At 36.5% G+C, this 21,157-nt stretch overlaps 1 protein-coding gene across 3 annotated transcripts in view; it reads left to right on the top strand.

Moving 5' to 3' along the window:
* Positions 1-21,157, top strand: part of LOC124641603 (KH domain-containing, RNA-binding, signal transduction-associated protein 2-like) — a 264,723-nt gene that overhangs the window by 239,117 nt on the left and 4,449 nt on the right. Inside the window, exons 5-11 of one of the 3 annotated variants that reach the window (XM_047179750.1) lie at positions 3,200-3,316; positions 4,732-4,878; positions 8,066-8,215; positions 9,386-9,523; positions 12,188-12,284; positions 13,886-13,996; positions 18,389-18,548. In XM_047179750.1, coding sequence (XP_047035706.1) covers positions 3,200-3,316; positions 4,732-4,878; positions 8,066-8,215; positions 9,386-9,523; positions 12,188-12,284; positions 13,886-13,996; positions 18,389-18,548 — 920 coding nt within the window. Of the gene's footprint in view, positions 1-3,199; positions 3,317-4,731; positions 4,879-8,065; positions 8,216-9,385; positions 9,524-12,187; positions 12,285-13,885; positions 13,997-18,388; positions 18,549-19,273; positions 19,348-21,157 lie in introns of all 3 variants that reach the window. The other 2 variants (XM_047179748.1, XM_047179749.1) reach the window with 2 other exon arrangements.

Genomic DNA, 21,157 nt, shown 5'->3' with positions numbered 1-21,157 from the left:
GATTGCTTATAATATATACTTCCATTTACAGGGGTAGGTAGTTTATTTCGGAATAGGTTGTTCGGTAAATCCATACTATCCATCAAAATAATCGATTTTCGAAATGTTTTTTCTCCCTTATTGTTATTCCAGTGCTAAATCGAACGTAACCCGAATTCGGACGACCAACATTACAAATTGATGGTCGTAAAAATTAACACATTGTTCTTTTAATTGCTCAAATGATACCTGTTATTATTGCTATGAGGCGTGAACCAATTTTATGATAGACTAGCTTTTAGATACTCAAATACGGTGATAGTACAAATAAGAACACCCTTTCTCCCTCCCCATTATTTTACAGACCATTAAAAAAGTAGGTACATTTAAAAATGGAATTCTGTAAATCAGCTATTGTTATAAAACCCGACCAATCACAGCACTACAATAATATTAGACGCCACATCAACCAATCAGGCTCTCGATCGGAATTTCAGAAAGCAATTACAAGGACGCTTCGGTCCTATCCAATTAAGGTCACAGACAAGAAAACTTGTGAACAACTAATTGATCGATCCACCAGTTGTGCAAACTACGGCGCTGGGTATGTGGACACTGTGGCCTGACCGACAATTAGTAGCGTTCCACTTCGAGTCTGGGGACAGCAGTGCAATGGAGCCGATTTAATTTTATTTTCGTTTTAAAGTATTTTATTGGATTAGTTGTCTTCTGCAGTTTTGCTCGAGGGAACTAATTTATTAGCTCTGATATAAGATTTTATTTTTCAGACACTGTAACTGTGACAAAGTTTTCTAAAAGCACATATTCATATAATGTCTTTTAAGATGTATACCAGGGTATTTCTTGCCCAGTCTTCTCCATGGAAACCTAAGTTATAGAATTGAATATTTAAAAATTGTTTTTAATTCGTCAATTTGGAATAAGCATAGATCTTTATTTATATAATTTTACACTTGCTAGGTTTAGAGGTACAATCAATGCCACAGTTTAATAATCTCCTGTAATAGAGAACTTTGTCATTTAAATCGTATTCAAAATATCAGACGCTGCAAATAATTCCAGAAGCTTCCACAGCGTTTACCTCAGAGCATATTCAAGTGCCCATCAATATACATTTTCACCCAGTACTCCACGTTCTCCAAGTAATTATGCTGTATAGCTTACTCCAGATTCCTGGCTGCAAGGAATTGGAAATAAATGAACATCGTTTGTACTGCTCCGATACTTAATGAAGTAATCCTGTCTTGTAGAATACGAAATGGTGAGGATTTACCGTGTAATGGAAGTACAAATTGTATGTTCTATCTTATTTTCTTCTGTTCTACTTCCTACTGTAATAGTTGTTATCATTATAAATGCGGAAGATTGGAAAGTTGAAACGAGGAAGCTATTTAAATAAAAAAGCCTTCCTGTAAAGTAATACTTTACCACTATAAAAAATATATAGTGTAAGAATCCATTAAAACTGTCATTCATCCATTTGAGTTGGAAATCCATTTAAATCGTTTTGGACTTCACAGATTTCTTCTGTAGCATTTTAGTGCAAAACTAATACAAAATAGTTACGATGGCAATTAACCTTCTAGTTAACCCATTTTAATTTAAGGGGTTTATCTCTTTTACATTAAAAAAATAATTTAGGGGCTTAGGTATCTGTTTTACATAAAAAATATATATTTAATTCCTTTAAAAACAAGCACAATGACGAGTCACTTCATTTCTCTATTCTAAACAATTCTCCCCAATTGTTTGCACTTGATTTTGGGAACAGTCAAAAATCTAACAAGTCACACCATTGACCATTGGATTTTAGGCAAAAATATGGCAAAATGTACGGGCAGTCCCTTGACAATGCAGTCCAGGAACTATGCAGAACTTTGGAACTATGTTAGTATTTTATTTTTCGTTTCATGCATGAACTCTAAAGTTCGAAAATCCGTGAAATTCTCTGTGTATGATGTCAAAAATATGTAGGTATGATGGTCACCCGTTTTATTTGTGCTTGACTGTAAATATTTTTCAAAAAATCTATTCTTATTTATAAAGCTGAAGAGATAGTTGGCTAAAGCGGGCCAAAAGTGCTCATCTCTGGAATGGAAAATTATTTTAAAAATTATTACAAGACGTGGGTGTCGCTAGTATATATTATATATTATACAAGTATTTTTAAAAACGCTTTGGTAAATTAGTGTATTTTAGATAATGTAGTCAAATAGACAAATGTAAGTAAAAAGTAACTACTAATTTAGCAATTTTATTACATTTTTATAATTTTGAATGCTTATCTGTACAGATACCATTTATACATTCATAACGACTGAGAAAAAATAACAAAAAGTTCTTATAACTTTGTGTTATTTCAAGAAATGTTCACGGAGACGTTTTGTTTCTTTAAACAAGTCTCAAGACTCGAAGTTCAGTTAATTATTATTTGAACTAGAACTGGCTAGAATAAATGAGAATATAGATAACCTTATAAAATACACTATTATACAATCTAAGCATAGTTAAAGCAATTTTATGATCCAGATGCAATGACCCGGATGAAAATATTCTGGTATAAAAGAATGTCAACATAAAATGCTGATTTCTTCTTTCCGAAAATCCAGTCTTTATGAAGTCTAAAAACGCCTCTTTGTATTAAATTTTCGTCGTGCGTGCAAATAATCATGCCTTCAAAGTCAAAATCTTTTTAAATTATTTTATTTCACGTAGGACTTTACAAATACTTATGAATGTCAATAGTAAATAAGTTTGATTTAGCCCATTCGGAAACTAGCTTTCTATGGAGAAGAACGGCCAAAAATACTCCATGGTTACTCTTCTCGGCGCTATTAATGGGATGTGGCAGGAATCTTGAGCTCTGACCTTCAACTGCGCAGAAGTAATTTAGGGTCCCCTTTGTGGTATGAAGCGAGGCGCGGGGGCGGGCTAAAGCGGTGATTGGCCCGCAGTGCATCGCTAATAAATCACTTCTGCGCAGATATAGGTCAGAGCTCAAGATTCGTGCCGATAACTATAACTATAGTTTTCTTGATTGGTTAAAAAATCATAATACTACTGCATTTACTCTGGTGTTACATATGTTCACGTCCATATTGGTTACCACACCTACTCCTCATTTGGCCCCTATTTCATAAAAAAGCCACCGTTTACCAACACGTGCTCAGTAATTAATTTTAAAGTGTCCTTGTTGCAGTTCAATTTCGTGGGCAAACTGCTAGGACCAAAAGGCAACTCCTTGAAGAGGTTACAAGAAGACACCATGTGCAAGATGGCCGTCTTAGGACGAGGGTCCATGAAAGATCGACAGAAGGTAAGCTATATTCATATTACGCTCATCGAGGACACCAATGACTGTGTTTCGGAAGGCACGTTAAACTGTAGGTCCTTCCTTGGTAGTCGTTACGGGTAGTCAGAAGCCAGTAAGTCTGATTCCAGTATAACCAAGGGGCATTGGGTTGCCCGGGTAACTGGGTTGAGGGGGTCAGATAGAGCAGTCGTTCCTTGTAAAGCACTGGTACTCAGCTACATCCGGTTATACTAGAAGCCCCCAACATAATTGGAAAAAAAGGCTCGAAAGATGATGAATCATCATCATCATCATCATCGGCCTTTTTTACCGACTTCAAAATAGGTTATTGACTGAGTTCGGTACTGATTTCGGTTTTCGTTTTAGAATTGGGAGAAGGGTTTAGGTAAAATTATAATTAAAGGGTTTATTTTGTCTGTAAAATAAGTTGTTACTGTCCTACTGCAGGGTACTGTCCTCTTCTCGTACAGATAAGGAATAAACCATGAGGGTTTAATCACTTCGCTTGCTCAAGGTGGATCAGACTTTCCTCATGATTTTTTTCTTTACCTTCAAAGTTTTGTATCTCGACGGGTACAGCCATTATACTATTAGCAAGAATCTATAAAAATAAATATATCAAAATACATACTTATTTATTTTGAAATACTCATGAAAGTCCAAAATGTTCTTGACATAACCGAAAGCTGCATCCGCGTAATGAAAGCACTTGTCGTATGTGTACAAACATACTGCTAAAATAAACATTATGTGCATACAAATAGGGTATATTTTATACTGAGCAAATACTCCTATTTGGACAAATGTTTGTCGAATTGACAATGTTTTTGTTTGATGTTTAAATTAAGGACTAATAGTGTTACTAAAAGGGTGAAATACGTTTTCACATTACAACGCAATGATAAACTGATGATATTGTATCGTTTAGTTAAACATGCTAATCTCGAGAGCTACTGATATTAAAAATTGTTTCAGTACTATAATTGTTATTTATTTCGAGAAAGCTAAATTTTTTTTCTGGTTATACTTGGATGTCGTTATAGGACATGTTTTATTTTAACCAATTTAATTTACTAACTTACTAAAAATTAGCACATATGTTATTCAGATATATCAGCTACCTATATTGCAGCCAAGATCCATGTAAATCCATTCAGTCTTTTGCGCCTGAAGAAGTAACAAACACACAAATGCATTAACAAACATTCGCTTTTATAATATTAGTGTGGAGTGTGATGATTTCTTATATATTTTTAACACTGTTATAATAGCTTCACGTCTAACTATGTATGTAAGAAAATGTTGGAATCTTAATTTGACCCACTATGACGATTACGATGAAATTTTGCACACGCTCTGAGTTGACGATGACAATACATGACTAGCGTGTTTTTTAAACAATTTTTTTTTCTTGACAGGAGGAAGAGCTCCGTGTATCCGGAGACCCGAAGTTCGCGCATCTGTCAGATGAACTGCACGTGGAGATCAGCGCGTTCGCGACGCCCGCTGAGGCGCACGCGAGGATCGCGTACGCGCTTGCTGAACTCAGGCGGTTTCTAGTGCCGGTAAGTGGTGGGACGGGATATAATGCCAAACTCTACGTCTAGTCTGTGTCTACTCGACGTCCGTGCGCCATTTTAGGGACCTAGCAGAATACCAGCGTCAGTTATTCTACCTGACACGTGCTGAGCTGGACTCCCATTCGGTGCAAACGTAAGACCCTGCACCACGCCGCTAACTATTTGTATTTTATGTTTCTCTTTCTGCCTACTTCTTGTTTTGTTTTATTTCTTATTGTGTATCTTTGTGGTATCTTGTTGTTGGTCTGAATAAAATGTTTTATTATCTATCTATCTAAACTTAATGGCGGCTCGGAAAATTATGCGGGTAGCAGAAAACATTTTGTGGTATCAGTATCAGGGTCCATTCACACAGACTCGGAGAGCATCGGCGCGCAGTTTTCTTTTCAGACAGACCGGAACCGATCGGCTGCGTGAGCGAGAGCATGCAATCGGAGCCAAACCAAAGTACGCGATAGGAGCCGGTCAGCTCCTCTTATATTTTCACACCAAGCGCCTTCGAGCATTTTAATGACAAAAGCAGTGCACAGGCAAAAATAAGCCTTAGGTACTACAAATACTAAAAACTCGGTTTTTAAGGTGTTAAGAATTTGCTCTACTCTCCGAGCCGGTCTGTATGAACGGACCCCAGGCTTACTTTTGCTAGGAAACTAGTTGTGAGTCCATGGTGAACCGGGTTTAAGTTTGGCGAAAACTATTGTCGACATATGTAACAGGGATAGATATAGCAATATAAATCGTCTGCCCATCTCATGTAGGTTATATTTTGTTCAAATATGTCGGGGGTGGCTTCCGTTCTAACCGAAAGAAGCCCAGCATCAGTATTTTATTAGAAGCGACTCTATATCATGGAAGTAGAAAGACATGATTTTTTTTTCTGTCAGTATCCAAAACATAAAAAGCAAAAATCACATAAAAAATCAATTAAACACACAAAAAATATCAGTAGGTTTCCCGACAAAAAACATGGCATTCTCCTACCAATTTTCACATTGATATTTTTACCTTGTCGGGTATACGGGCTCCTCTCCTATATTATTGACGACGGGAATGCTTTTGTCATAGGCAAAGAGCTTTGATATATTAACCCTTGAATATTAATATTCTGCGTACGGCGCGTACTGTATATTTAATATTTAACACAAGTGTGACAGCCGGAGTTGTTTGTTATTTGAGTTTTTCGGGAATCGGGACAGAGCGAGGAATTTTTGAAGGATATTAAAAATTGATGTGATTTTTTGGCCTTTGTTTTTTGAAGAACAAATTGTTTTATTTAGCATGCTTATTTATGTGAATCCACATATTTTTTGAAGCTTATTGCTGAATACATTTTTTTTTTATTATTTTACTGAAATTTTCAACCAAGCCATAGTAAGTAGGTTAGGTATAGTTTGGTTTCAATAAACCCAAGAATTCTATAGCTGTGGTTAGATTGAACCCAGGCCCTTCTTAACGAAAATTACATGTGGTGCAAAAACCATGTACAGATGACAGCACGTCAACCTACCTCCAATCTGTAAAATTTTACAGAATCGGATAGATTGATCTGCTGGTATCTGGACCTAATCACAAAATTGAAAAAAAAAAAAACGAAATCGCGAAGTATAGCGATCAAAATAAAATTATTTTCCGTCGAAATGAAATAACCGAACTTCTAAGATAGTTTTCAATGCTATTCTCGTTTGATTGGTTCGTACGTTTATGGTGTTTCGCCTCATAAAATTCTATATCATATCCGAGCACGTTCGTGAAGTTTTATAGTCCTTCTTCATATCGCGGGATGAGTTTCTGAAGATGCTTGAAATAGTATTGGAAGACTATTAAAATATTTATTCCGGGGCATAACTTGAGGGACATTTTTCTAAAATTAGTTGGATTCCGAATTTCTTGCTATCGATTGGTATATTTAAAAATCTCGATATTTTTGTCCTATTTCTTTGGTCTGAGCTATATAGATATAAAAATAAAGTTAATAGTTCAAGACGAGTATAGTATAATGATATAAGATTATTTTTATGCTCCTGTAAACCTTGGTTTTGGTCCCTTACACGTAAGGTACCGGTATCGATGCTGCGGGTTGTTCGTAAGAGATACCGCGGCCCTGGTACATAAAAGGCCTATGACGGAACACGACGGTTTTTAGTCAGTAGAGTCTAACACTCCCTCACCGCTGCTAACCCACAGCGAGAGGGGTCATTTGATGATTTCTGACGTCGGAAACAAAAAAAAAAGGTACCGGTATCGATATAACATTAAAAACATATATTAGTGAAATAAAGGGAAATAGTAGGTACTTTTACCTACTTATAATAGATCAATTTGATGTTTACTTAAAATATAACAAACATAGCAAGTTTTTTTACATACTTTCATCCCAATCAATTCAACTTACTATTTCAATGGGAAAACGTGATAAATAAACTTTATTTTGAATACATATTTAAAATAATATTGTTGCCCGTATTATTCTAAAAATGTACCTTAATAAATAACTTTGCAGTATTTCTTATCAAGTGCCGCCAACATTTGAAGTACATTTCTGACTTCCAAAAACTCTGACAAGAGGCGATTACAAGAAAATTTATAACCGCTTTGTTTGTTAATGTTACTCAAAATGAATACAATTACTTTTTCATGATAATTTATGTGATAGACTTTTGAAAAGTCCAGTTGAAAAGAATTTCAGGGTTCCAAACTTAATGCTAAGAAAACTTTTTGATATTTTTCTTTTCTTTGGAATCATTCATGTCTGAAAGCATACCTCATGTACATTTAGACGTTATATAGAGTTTTTTGCCCGTTCTTCTCCGTAGGAAGCTACTTTTGGAATGGGCAACTAGAATCAAACTTAGTTATATTTTTGACATTCATAAGTGCTTGTAAAGGCCTAAATGAAATACATACATGATTCGATTTGATTTGATTTGTTAGCTTATTTTTTTGTTAATTTTAATATCTTTGCCAGGTCGTAAGGGTCAAAACTCAGACGGTTTTACCATGGGGTATCATCATGTCCCAATTTATGGCTTCTAGAGGTCAGATAGGTAGTTGCTACTTGTAAAACACTAGTTCTCAGCAGCATCCGAGTAGTTTAGAAGCTGACTTCAACATACATCATTGGGAAAAGGCTACATGCGGTACATCATTATTGACTTTCTTCTCTCTTGCCCAGGACTACAACGATGACATCAGACAGGAACAGATGCTGGAGATGCAGATCCTGTCCTCTCAGAGCGAGCAGCGTCGACTCACTCCTCCGGAGTCCTCCCGGAGCGGCAGTGAGGAGGCTCTCCCTCTTAGAGATACTACGCATAAACAGAGAGTGAGTACTCTTGACGTTGATCACTTATTTAACTAAATAACACAGGTTTTAGCATTTTCATTCCATATCAATTTTGGCCCCTTTCATTACAGGCGACATACATTTACATAAATACCTTAAAGTCATAAATAAGTATTAACAAAAGGTTCTACTTATCTTAGACACTTGTTCTTACTTCAGAATCGAATTGACTAGGAAAATATAACCATATTAGTTGAAAGACTGACGGCTTTATGTGCTAGAAGATAAGTAGAAGGCGTCTTGAAAGTTTTGATCCTGCCTAAATTAGCATAGAGTTACACTAGTTTCAAAAGAAGATACTTTCGAAAAAGTACATCAAATTTTATCAAATAAACAAGAAGTAAATGAAATGTTATCAAATAGAATAATAAGTACCTATTAGCGTGAATACACTCAAAAACTACACTTATATCAGTCCACCTAATTTAAACAGATCCTATACAAAATTTCCCAAACAGAAGTCCGTGAAAATCTTTAGTCCCAGAAAAGTAAATTGCGCAACACCCGGTTCTATTCTCAATCTATTCTATGGGCCAAAACGTGACTATACGGGCACCCATACAAAATCAAAATTGTAACTGTGCCCCGGTACACAATAGGAGGTAGATTGGGACCCTTCTATTGACGAATAAGGGTCCTGTGATCCGTTTTGGGCAATCAAAGATGGCGAATAAAAAACTACATTGGACATTACGCTGAGTTTAGGAATAGTATTTCAGGAAGTTTTTTTGATAGTAATGAATAACTTTGAGCTATGGTGTACTTATACCTGTTGAAAGTGGTTCTGTAATTTTTTTTTGTTATTATTATTCACGGTAGAATTACTTCCCCAATCTTATTGGGGTTATGTATATATGAATAAACCTTCCTGATGAATCTATGTATTAATAAAAAACATATAAACCTAGCAAAGGTTAGGTTAGGTTAGATCGGCATACAGTTTTTGAGTTTATTGCCAACGGACAGACAAATATTTTCATTTTATTCCAAGAAACCAAAATAACAATTAAGCTGCTTTTTTATTCCTGAAAAATCTTTTATTATTTGTCATAACAAAATTTGCAAACTAATAAATTATTTTTACTTGATATCATAATCGTAAGCTGAATGGGGTAAAAAAATATTTAAATGTTCTTCTTTTTGTACCAGTTGTCAGGAGTACCACCATCACCAGCGCCCGCCACCCTGCCGGGTGGTATCGCCATCAACCACGGCGCGAATGCTCGAGACTTCTCCCCGCCGGCGCCCACTCCGGCTCCTGATCATCTTTCTGCTGCCCATCATCAGGTAAGGAGGGCATGATGCAGCTTTAACTTGTCCTTTGAATTCGAACCTTAAAAAATATTTCATATAAAACATTTTATAACGTCAATATAAAAAGCCAACCCTTAAAAAAGTCAAATTGAAATGACAAATTATTCAGTGGCCTTTTTTTTAACGACGTCAAAAATCATCAAATGGCCCCTCCCGCTGTGGGTTAGCGGCGGTGAGGGAGTGTCAGACTCTTACTGACGAAAAACCGTAGTGTTCCGTCGTGGGCCTTTTATGTACCAGGGCCGCGGTAATTCTTTCGAACAATCCCATAGCCCATATATTGTGTAAACTTAAGTTTACCTAATACAGACTGTAGATATAAGATCAATTAGTCCAGTAGGCAAAGTTTGAACACCTCAGTGTATTTAATACTGCGTAGTATATCGGTTAACTTTGAAGCCTTGTATTACCTGCAAAGTTGCACGTTCAAGTAGGTAATAATATTCTCTATACTGCATTTCTAAGAAGCATATATTACTAGCTTGCGCCTGTGGTTTCATTCTGGACCTTAGGGAATGCATCTAGATCAGTGGTTCTTAACCGTTGGTCCGCGGACCACTGGTGGTCCCTGAAGGCATTTCAAGTGGTCCGCGAAGCATTGCTTCGCGACGTTGCTAATCCAACTTTATTTTCAACGACTTATCTATGCGATCAGCGGTTTTCGCATGGAAGTATAAAAGATATCCATCTTACTTGTCGAACAGAAAAAAAAATATGTTTGGGCTACATTTTACGTAATTTTGGCTTTGAGTCTTAAAAAATAATTAAAATGTCGCGCTCGCTTCGCTCGCGTATTCAAAATGTGTGCCTTTGTTTTTGCATTTGTCAACAAAAAAAAACTTAAGTAGATACGTTTGGGCCACATTTTACGCAATGTTTGGTTTGAATCCGAAAAAAATATCGCGCTCGCTTCGCTCGCGCATTTGGAATCTAATTACATAAGTATAACAGTAAGTACTTGCGTTTTGTAAACGCAATGTTTGCAAATACGTACGTGGGTTTTCGACGCTTCTGATTGTTAAAAACAAGCATAGAAATCTGCCACTGCCAACATGCGTTTAGTTTTGAGTAGTACTGAACCAAGAATTCAGGAGTTAGTAAAGAGAATGCAGTCACAAAAATCTCATTAAAATCTGTAAATTTTATTTTTTTGCTAAATAATAAAGAAATGAATGCTAATTATAGTGTGCTCGTATTCTTTATCAAAGAACCCTCAATTTAGGTAAAACAATGGGGTGGTCCCCGGCAAGACAAACTTTTGGTAAACCTTTTTGGCATGAGGGACCTCATGCCAAAAAGGTTAAGAACCACTGATCTAGATAAAAGTCACCTATAGCCTTCCTCGATAAAACGAATGTCTTATATTGAAATGAATTTGCTGGCGTTGGTGGAAGTTAGTCACAATAATATACAAAGCTGTAAATAATACAAATACAATAATAAGCTATTTAATATATTCGGTCATTAACTTGTCAAATTACCTCGGGTATACTTAATCTCCGCACAAAACAAGCTCTTTTCCGCATAAATGAAACTTCAAAACCACCAAAGATGCAATCATTAAAAGTTCAAAGGTAGGTTTCATTATTGCATTAACTTTTATCATACCCTACCTTACACGATGCGATGGGTCGGAGACACCATAAACTGTCTTCAGTTTATTTCAAGTGGATCACCCAGAAAAGCAGGAGAAATCATCAGTCCTGAAATGTAATAAAGTCAGTTTAAAAAACTGTTAAAACAGTTTTTTTGTAAGAATGTCGCATTAGGTAATATGACTCATAATATATTCAAATCTTATTTTAATTATTTCGTTATCTTGTAGTTTTTGTTATTTACTATGGTAAATAAAAGAACATAAAATTGGTACCCAAATCTACACACACCACAAAGTTAGTGGCTTAAAAAGTAGTCAAAAAAAAGTAGACCATCTTTTTCACCAAATTACCATGCAGCTTCCATTGAAAACAGATAAAACAGCCAGGATTTTCGCCTGAATGAATACCACAGGTTCTTTGAAGTCTAAAAAATTGAGCTGAAAATCCACCTGGACTTTTTCCAGAGGTTTTTACCACAGAAAGATTGTCACGTAGAAACTCCATACCAAAGTATTTTTGTTCGGATATTCGTCACAGAGTGAACATTGAACGACTGCTCTGTGAATGAATGAAATCGGATTTTCGTGACTAGTTTTTTCGTTCACTTTTCAAATGTGGAATGTGGTTGGTTAATCCTTGTAAACTACAAGGATCAGAGTTTTGTTTGTATGCCATAGTTTTTCGAAATTGGAGGATTATTGTACAAACAATAATCTGCCTAGCCTTTACCCAACTAACCTTTATTTAAACAACTACTACTTTTTCCAACTATGTTGGATTCGGCTTCCAATCTTACCTGATTCAGCTGATTATTGAGTGTATTTATAGTGTTATTTTATATGGAGCAACTGCCTATCTGATCCCCTAAACCGAGTTACGTGGGCAACTCGATACCCTTTGGTAAGACTAACTTACTTAGCATAGTTAATTTTATTGAGCATTGCAAGTTTTACCGCAAGCTGTTCACTCATAATGCCATGAAAGCGGAACAAAGAACATAATATTTATTAAATACTTCATGGTGTTGATTTGTCCTCAGCTGGCAGCCGGTCACACAGGTCACGGAGTCCTGGTCGGAGGGGGGGTGCTGCAACAACCCCCAACTCACCACCTGCTCACACAGAACTCTATACTCGGTAAGTTTCTATTAAAAACAGCACTTTCACACTGGCAAATTTTCCGAACAGTGGGGTTAGGCAAGATGTTTTCCAACTATCGTTAACACGCGTAGCTTTTAGGGCATAACAAAATGACATCTACAGGTGCAATCAATGTCTGCTATTTGTGCGTAACATGTATTTTGCCGCGTGGAATGTAGAAAAACCGAGCATAAAACCCGCTAGTGTTAAAGCGTTGTTGGTCTCAGGTTCAAGAGATTTGGGTCTGGTACTTCACAGTCGGGTTGAAAAGACTTAAAAATCAATTGTAACAACTATTTAATATCGATATTATTTACTTAGAAAGTCAGTTAGAAATATTGTAAAATCTCGATAACTTACCAAAAATCTAAACAAAAATAATCACTTAAGAATTTTCCAAATCCCGAACAAAATTCACAGTTTGAACTTCAATTTTTGTACTTAAAGAAACTTGGCAGTATTTTAAACAACGGGCCATTAACTTTCAAACAATTTGGTACAAACTTTCAACTGCCGATCATTAGTTGCAGCGATACTTTCCAAACTTAAGCACACTTGAAAAACTAAGCACAAAGTACTTCCAAAACTAAGCTCGGAAAATATCGTGTGTATTTTAAAAGCGAGCTTAAATAAGTAGTTTCCAATACCGTGTACTGTTTAGTTTGAAATTCTGTTTGACATATTATACGTCGTGGTTTTGTTAGCAACAGGCAGTTGTTGTAGCTAACTGAGCTTAGTTTCTGATGAATTTTGACGGATGAGGGTTCGTTTAAATGGAAGTAAACGTGACAATGCTTGCAAAGGCCATAAATATAAAATTATCTCTGTTACTTATTTTGGCAGTAAAGTAAATAAAGAGCTTTTTTATCCACCACTACAAATTTTTAAAATTGACCGTTGCGTCGTGTCTTGGTGGGGATTGAGTATATAATGCTGTAACTGAAAAACCTATTTATTGAGCTTACTAGAGCGGGTGTTCAGTAAATATATTCAGTTTCGAACCTGAGTGAACAATGTGTGTCGGAATTTATACACGGTTGGTAATTATCAATAGAGCCAATACCTGGAATTCAATAACAACTGGCTGAATTTGGTATGCTTTAGAGACTAATGATACATTTATTAGTGAGAACTGGCTTGTGTTTGTAATGTTACTATGTAAAAGCCTATTTGATACGAGTCTTATGTTAGGCATGTCTTACCATTCAATAAGCTGACAATGATTTAGTTGGGCAATATAAATATTCATTTATATAATTGCATACCAATTGCCGTCAGGTTGACTTAATAGTTTTTCTCAACCAGTTAGCAAACCTTTAGATTCAATCACAAGAATAAAACCCAGATTTCACCAGAGCAAAGCGGAGAAGTTTTATCACTTAATACGGTGTACCTTTCAACGGAGACACTCTTTAGGTTGTTTAAACTTTTCCACTCTATTTTGGTATATTTTGGGCCTAATAATCCAAATTCTCGAACCATACATACAGCTAGCCATCTAAACAATAACACCCACATTTTTATAACAACGCTAACAACCTACTCACCAAGCTTAGTTTCTAAGCTTACTAAACCAAGCTCACTAACTCACTAACCAGGTGGCGGGGATATCTTGGGGCTGAGCAGCCCAGTGCTGGGCGGTGTGCTCCATGCTCACCCGGCTCTGAGGGGGGTGAAGCCTGCTGCAGTCCACGCTCTCGCCACGCAAGGTCGGTACGTCGCACTTTATTAAGTTCCCAGACTAAGCACGTTTACAAAAAAAAATATGGGAAATTACAACTGAGTTACCTAATTAATTTGTGTTTATCTGAAGTCGAGTGTCGGTAGATAAGTTAAAAATTAAAATATAAACATATATTTATTATACAAAAATAAAAGGAAAATACTAAATCACAAAGTTCAATTTATTGTGCACAGTAAATACTACTTTGAAGCATTTTAATAAATCAACAAACAACTTGTTAAAGATTCAGAGTAATTTTTTATATCAAAATATTATTGCAGAATTTACGCTGTAAAACACAAATATGAATTCCTTAAAGCTTTAGTCTTCGTTTCTAATAATTTAAATTACATAACAATGCTACTAATTTAAAAATAGAACTACAGCATATTAAATTATGAAGAACCAAATCGCTTGCTTTCATCAGCATTCCATTTCAAGGGCATAATCACCCTTTTTTAATAAAAAAAAAACCTACCCCTAGGCTTTTTTTGACAGGCTCTTCAGTATTATTAACAGTACTTAAGTTTATTTAGGTAGTCTGCCATATATTGTTGACTAACTTCTGCCAACGCTTTCACACTCATCCTATGGAAACTACTCCGCGAACCCAGATACAAAGTCCAACCTTACTCGATAAAGAGCTAACACTGAAAGAATTTTTCCAGCCATCAGCATGTTCAAAAAAACTCTTTAGTTACTCAAAGGATGATGGGTAAAATTGGCCGGTATATCCAATGAAAACCATTCGCATATCAAATGATAGCTTATACCCTAAGCTTCATTTTTTGTTATGGGCAAAACCTTGTAAACCACCGGAGAACGAAGTTATAACACCTGATAGCATAGGACAGCCCATGGACTTGAAACACTTTATTGCATATGGGAGGGATGTTCAAGTGCATTATTATTGTCAATAATTGTCAGAACGAGTCACAGAAGGTGTCTGTGCCCATATTTTCCAAGTTTATTGAAAAAAAAAAGATTATTTAGCAGGTAGTATTTACAACGTATGGTGTACGTATTCCGCCGTTCTGGTGAGTCTAACCGGCATAACCAATGAAAACCGTTTGCATATCAAATGATAGCTTATACCCTAAGCTCCATTTTTTGTTATGGGCAAAACCTTGTAAACCACCGGAGAACGAAGATATGACACTTGATAGCATACGACAGCCTATGGACTTGAACCACTTCATTTTGTATGGGAGCGATGTTTAAGTGCATTATATTACTGTCCATATTAGTCAGGACATATCACAAAAGGTGTCTGTGCCCATATTTTCCAAGCTTATAAAAAAAAATTATTTAGCAGGAAGTATTTACAATGTATGGTGCACGTAGTCCGCCATTCCGGTGAGTCTAACCGGTATATCCAATAAAAACCATTCGCATATCAAATGATAGCTTATACCCTAAGCTTCATTTTTTGTTATGGGCAAAACCTTGTAAACCGCCGGAAAACGAAGATATAACACCTGATAGCATAGGACAGCCCATGGACTTGAACCACTTCATTGCATATGGGAGGGATGTTTAAGTGCATTATTATTGTCAATAATTGTCAGAACAAGTCACAGAAGGTGTCTGTGCCCATATTTTCCAAGTTTATTGAAACAAAAAAAGATTATTTAGCAGGTAGTATTTACAACGTATGGTGTACGTATTCTGCAATTCGGGTGAGTCTAACCGGTATATCCAATAAAAACCATTTGCACATCAAATGATAGCTTATGTCATAAGCTTCATTTTTTATTATGGACAAAATATTGTAAACCACCGGAGAACGAAGATATGACACTTGATAGCATACGACAGCCCATGGACTTGACTTGACATGTTGTTACCACTATTTTGTATGGGAGGGCTGTTAAGTGCATTATATATTATTGTCAATATCAGTCAAGACGTGTCACAGAAGGTACATGTGTCCATATTTAAAAAAATAACAGTTAGTATTCACAACGTAAGGTGTAACTATTCCTCTGTTCCAGTGACTTTAACCGGCGCGGCATAGCCAATAATATCCATTTGCGCATCAAATGATAGCTTATACCCTAAACTTCAATTTTTATTATGGGTGGAACATTGTTAATCACTGGGGAAAAAAGATATCAGTCCTGTAAGCCTACGACTGCCTATTTTATTAAACTACTTTGGCACGTATGGTATATAAGGAAAACTAAAATCTTCTCATTATAAATAACGTAACTTTTCCACCACTGAAAGATTTTTCAAATCAGTTCAGTCAAGTTCGTAGCCCATTTAATGCAAATACTTGTCGTGAGTACTTGCACAGACATCATCTAATGGCCAGGATAATACATCTTGCTTTGAAATATAATCCTGTGGAATTGGAGGTGTGCTGGCATCAATCTATCATCACCAATGACTGTCGACTGTCCTGGATGACCAGCCTGATATGCCATATGATGAGAACTCTGTGAAAGCAGACAAACAACTTAAATAACTTTATTCTACTGATTAAACCCCTCATGTATCCTTGCGGACTTGACCACCGTGGTTTGATTATCATTTGTGCATCACTACATAGTATAAGACAAAGTCGCTTTTACAGTCCTTATATCCCTATATCTAAATACTGTTTTCCCGTGCGAAGCTGGGGTGGGTCGCTACTTTTCTAATAATTCGACAACCCAGGGCCGACTATCCTGGTGCCGGAGAACGAGGAAATGCTTATCTCCAATAATGGAAATAATATACAGTGGTAGAAATAAAAGTTTTTATGTTTTGTTTTACTATTAAATCAATTATGCCTAGTTAAGACCGATTTTAACTGATAGTCTACCCTAGGCTTATTTAAATAAGTGATAAGTTGACGAAAATACATCAAACACTGAATTTTTCTACTATGGATTTTATTTTAACAAAAAAAAATGGTGCAAAAAGTATAACTCTTTTGTGCCCGACTGTACTTATTTCCGGTCGATTCTTGACATGAACTGTTTTATTTTAGTAACTGTAGGGTATAAGTAATAATCTAATATACATTAGAACTTTATTGGTTATCAGGCCAGGGTTCATACAAAATTGCCCATCATCCTTTATTTATTTACATGGGAAACCTACAGCTAGAGAAAATAAACGAGGAACAGTATGATAAATGAGCGAATAACGATGTCAAAGTGCAATCGAGACTTTTTTTTAAACCACACAACAGCAAATGCCAGAATTCAGTTCAAATTGAGAACCTTTTTCGGAAGCTTAAAAACTAAGCTCAAAAGTATCGTTACCGAAAAGCAATTAAGCTTACTTTGGGAACTACAAAGATAGCCGCAACCAGGCTTGGTTCTTGTTTTTATTTTGTGCCTAACAACTGGGCTAATTGTTTCAGACCATTTTGTACAGTGACAGCGTTTTAATTGAAACGTCTAGGGACCACAGACCCTTAATTGAAATCCGTATCAGAGTATAATATTTTGAACTTTAAAATGAAATTTTAAAGAACTTTTGAAGACTTGGTCATTGAATAAAAACACTTTTTGTTAAACAAAAACTGTTAGTTCTAGAGTACTTTATGAAAAATAATGATTTATTTAATTTATTTCTATAATGAAGTGTAAAAAATCTTATCGCTATTTTTTAAATCAAAAATAGATATCACATATTTTAATTTTCGACAGATATAATAAGATACTTTTGAGTGGTATAGGAAAATAGTGATATAGTTACTAGAGTGTATTAAACTACCTATTTTGTCAGTATATCTTGTTCAATACTTATACTCCCAGCCCCCGAAGATAATATCACTTTTTAAGATCCTCAAAGCTTTATTTCAGTCATTTTTTTTTATCATGCTATTGATTGGAAATCACTGATGACAAGGTTTTTGGTCAAGATGTTTTTTAACAATTTAATTGAGGATTCTGAAAAGTGACATTGTCTAGGCCTAAACGCCCAACACTTTTAACTCCTGGGTGCCATCTAAGTGACACCCAGAAACCTTCAAAAGTACAGTGTTACAAGGACCTTTGGCATTAAAATAAAAATATTTGAAATAACGTCATTTTTTGGATGGAAAATCATTTTCCTCCTTCTACTGTGGGTCAACCTTTCACATCTCTTTCGGAGCCTTTAATTTACCAGAAGTTTTGACATACCCACAGCAGGAGTTGACTGATTGTTTTCCATCTGAAAAAGAGTGCGTTCACAATATGGGCTACGTTAAACTATTATCAACATTGTTCCCATTGAAATAGAATCTAAACTCAATTAGCACTTGACATTAAACCATCTCCTAATGCTCACAAATCAACTATCAATTGATTTTCGAGTCCGTTTCAATGAGGATAAGGTTGATTATACAACGCCCGTATAGTGCCAAAAGGTCCTTGTCCAACTGTAGTCGTGTTGCCAGGTGCGGCTGGGCCGGGGGCTGCGAGTACGGCCCGCAAGCGGCCCCTGCTGGGCGGCACCCGGGCCGCAATGTCGCCGACTAAACGCGCCGTGATGACCCTGTTAGCGCGCGCTAGGGCCGCCACACACAAACATGCGCCTGCGTGGCCCGCGCCTCATGAGTGAGTATCTCAATCCCGCCAAACTTAATGGCGGTTCTAACCATCGAACATTCTCCTTTTAACCTCCACGATTCGCTGACGTCTAAAAACGCTTTCTGCGCAGTGATCCGCTTGATGTTCCAAGCCGCTATTAATTTTGATACGAGCCATAGGTGCTGCAGTGGGACCAATCAGTGCCGGATTAACCATACAGCAAGAGAGGCCCCTCGCAGCCCAATTTAGGCTTTTTTCGCTGCCTTCACTAGTCGTTTTCAACACCTTTCAGGCTTTAAAGACATAACTTTTTCTGGCGCCATTTACCACGGGGCCCGGATCTGCTTAATCCGGCACTGGATTAAGAATCTTACACAATGACAGTTTAAAGATGTGAAAATCTTGACCTTTTGACATAATACTCATATTATGTATCAAACTCCAGTATAGCGTCATTAGCACTCAGATTAACAATTTAACTAATAAATTATATTATTGAAAAGGATGTGGTCAGGTTACAGGTGCCCTGCAAAGTCGTTTAAAGTAATTAAATTGATTGACCCCTAAAACGTTTTAATCCTACATTGTCCATTCTGATCTCCAGTTTTGTGTATTGCAAATTTGTCAAAGTTCAAAGCTATTATTTCATACAGACCTTGTTCCTGTCAAAAGTTAGGTGCAAAATGTCATAATTGGTAACCTATCTACGTGTGTTTCGATATGATATCATTGACTTAACCCTTTCCATGTAGACCGCAGCTGACATACTACTCAGCGTATCCCAGTCCACTGGTGGACATGAGCCTCTTCCAAAAAGGGATATAAAGTGAGTAGGTAGTTTTAAGTTTTTTAAACGGCCAGTCTTCGGGCTGCCCGGGTAACTGGGTTGAGGTGGACAGATAGGCAGTCGCTCCATGTAAAACACTGGTACTCAGCTGCAGTCGGCGAGACCCCAGCCCCGGTAAATAACAATGAAAGGGTTCCAGAAGGAATATATGTGTTTTAATTAGGGAAAGTCTGACAACACCCATGGGAAATGAAAACTTGGATCAAAAAGAACACTTAATATGGAAGTAATCACATGACCCCTTAATGTGAAAAATCTGTGACGTCATAATTCGTATTTTTACACAAATTGCATATAAATGATCGATTTTTGAAAGTTAATTTTAAGTACCGAATATGACTGCATACTACCTTTATTATCCTGTCACGGTATTTTAGATAGAAAATACAGTGACACCAACCAAGTACAGCTGATTCTAGTGTATTGGTAAACTTGTTTTGTCTTCAACTGTTTACGTAGCTAGTTAGGGCTGCTACCAGAAAACTGTTTAGCACTGTGAGTTTCCCAAGTTCATCGAAGAAAAAAAAAACATTAACAGTAGGTAGGTACCTACTAACGATTAGGTACTCACCGCCCAACTGTGTCTTTCTTAATTCAACCATTTGATTTGACAATTCATATAGAGCATTCTAAAAAAGACACTAGAGTTTGTTTATTACGCTTTTACTCAAAAACCGCTCAATCGATTTTATTGCATTTTGGATAAAATTTTAGACAGAGATATGTGGTACCTATGTAGGAGTAGAAGTCAGCCTTTTTTTATCTAGGCATTGGGAAAACTTTTCCTAAGAACAAAGTTGACGACGTCTAGTAACAGTTATACATTGAGTTGGCGCAATGGTCACCATGCCGGACTGCCGAACTGATGCTCCAGGTTTCGATTCCCTGTATGGTCAACATTTGTGCGATGAGCATGCGTGTTGGTTGTTGTCTAGGTGTCATTATAAGTATATATAGTTCATCAGTTGTGTTAGCACCCATAACACAAGCTAATAAACAGCTTAGAGGGAAAACCGACCGTGTGTGAAGGTGCCAAAAAAATTGCATCTCAAGGACTATGAAACTAGTTGATGTGGCAACCCTGCATCAGGATAGGGTTGTCAACAAACACATACGTGCCCCAGCAAGCGACTGTCGGCTCAACGGAATAATCGACAAGACTGAACGTGACATACTCACAGTTTGCAGTTCGAGTCCCGGACGAGTCAAATTACAAACAACGTTTTCATTTCAACATGGCGTTACAGCACCTTATAACCTAAATATATCCTATTGTATAAAATAAATGTTAGTGGAAATTGGGATCGTTAGAAAAATACTACACTATTATATGCAAGGAATACTCACCTAGCTATAGTTAAAGAAGTCAGTAAAAGTATAAAACTCGGCTCCCGATCCGAAAAACACCTACAGCACCTTTCTATATAAAGCGCGAAATAACATAATTAGTTTTATTTAAAAAATCTTTCATTTGTAGACAGCCTATTTCTCGAGATAGGCTACTTACTATCCAGGTGCGTCAAGGAGTTCCCACGAGACGCGAATGAATCCTTTGGCAGAAGTTAGATTAATATGTTCTTTCTCTTTTTATTCCTTTACTACTTTAGTCTTGTTTCAGTCCCAAAAAATACCACAGACCTCTTTTTTACACATTCTAGCTAGAAAGGCTAGTACGGATTTGTCACAAAGTTGACGATTTTGACTGGCCAGCTGCAAAGGCTGTGCTGAAATTCAAATTCTGGTGCAAACTGGTTTGTGGCAACGCAATAGAATGTTCGAGAACAAAGAT

This window comes from Helicoverpa zea, chromosome 22, assembly GCF_022581195.2.
Source record: "Helicoverpa zea isolate HzStark_Cry1AcR chromosome 22, ilHelZeax1.1, whole genome shotgun sequence".
NCBI classification, from domain to species: Eukaryota; Metazoa; Arthropoda; class Insecta; order Lepidoptera; family Noctuidae; genus Helicoverpa; species Helicoverpa zea.
The sequence above is the reverse complement of the archived record's forward strand: the minus strand, read 5'-3'. Positions and strand labels throughout refer to the sequence as shown.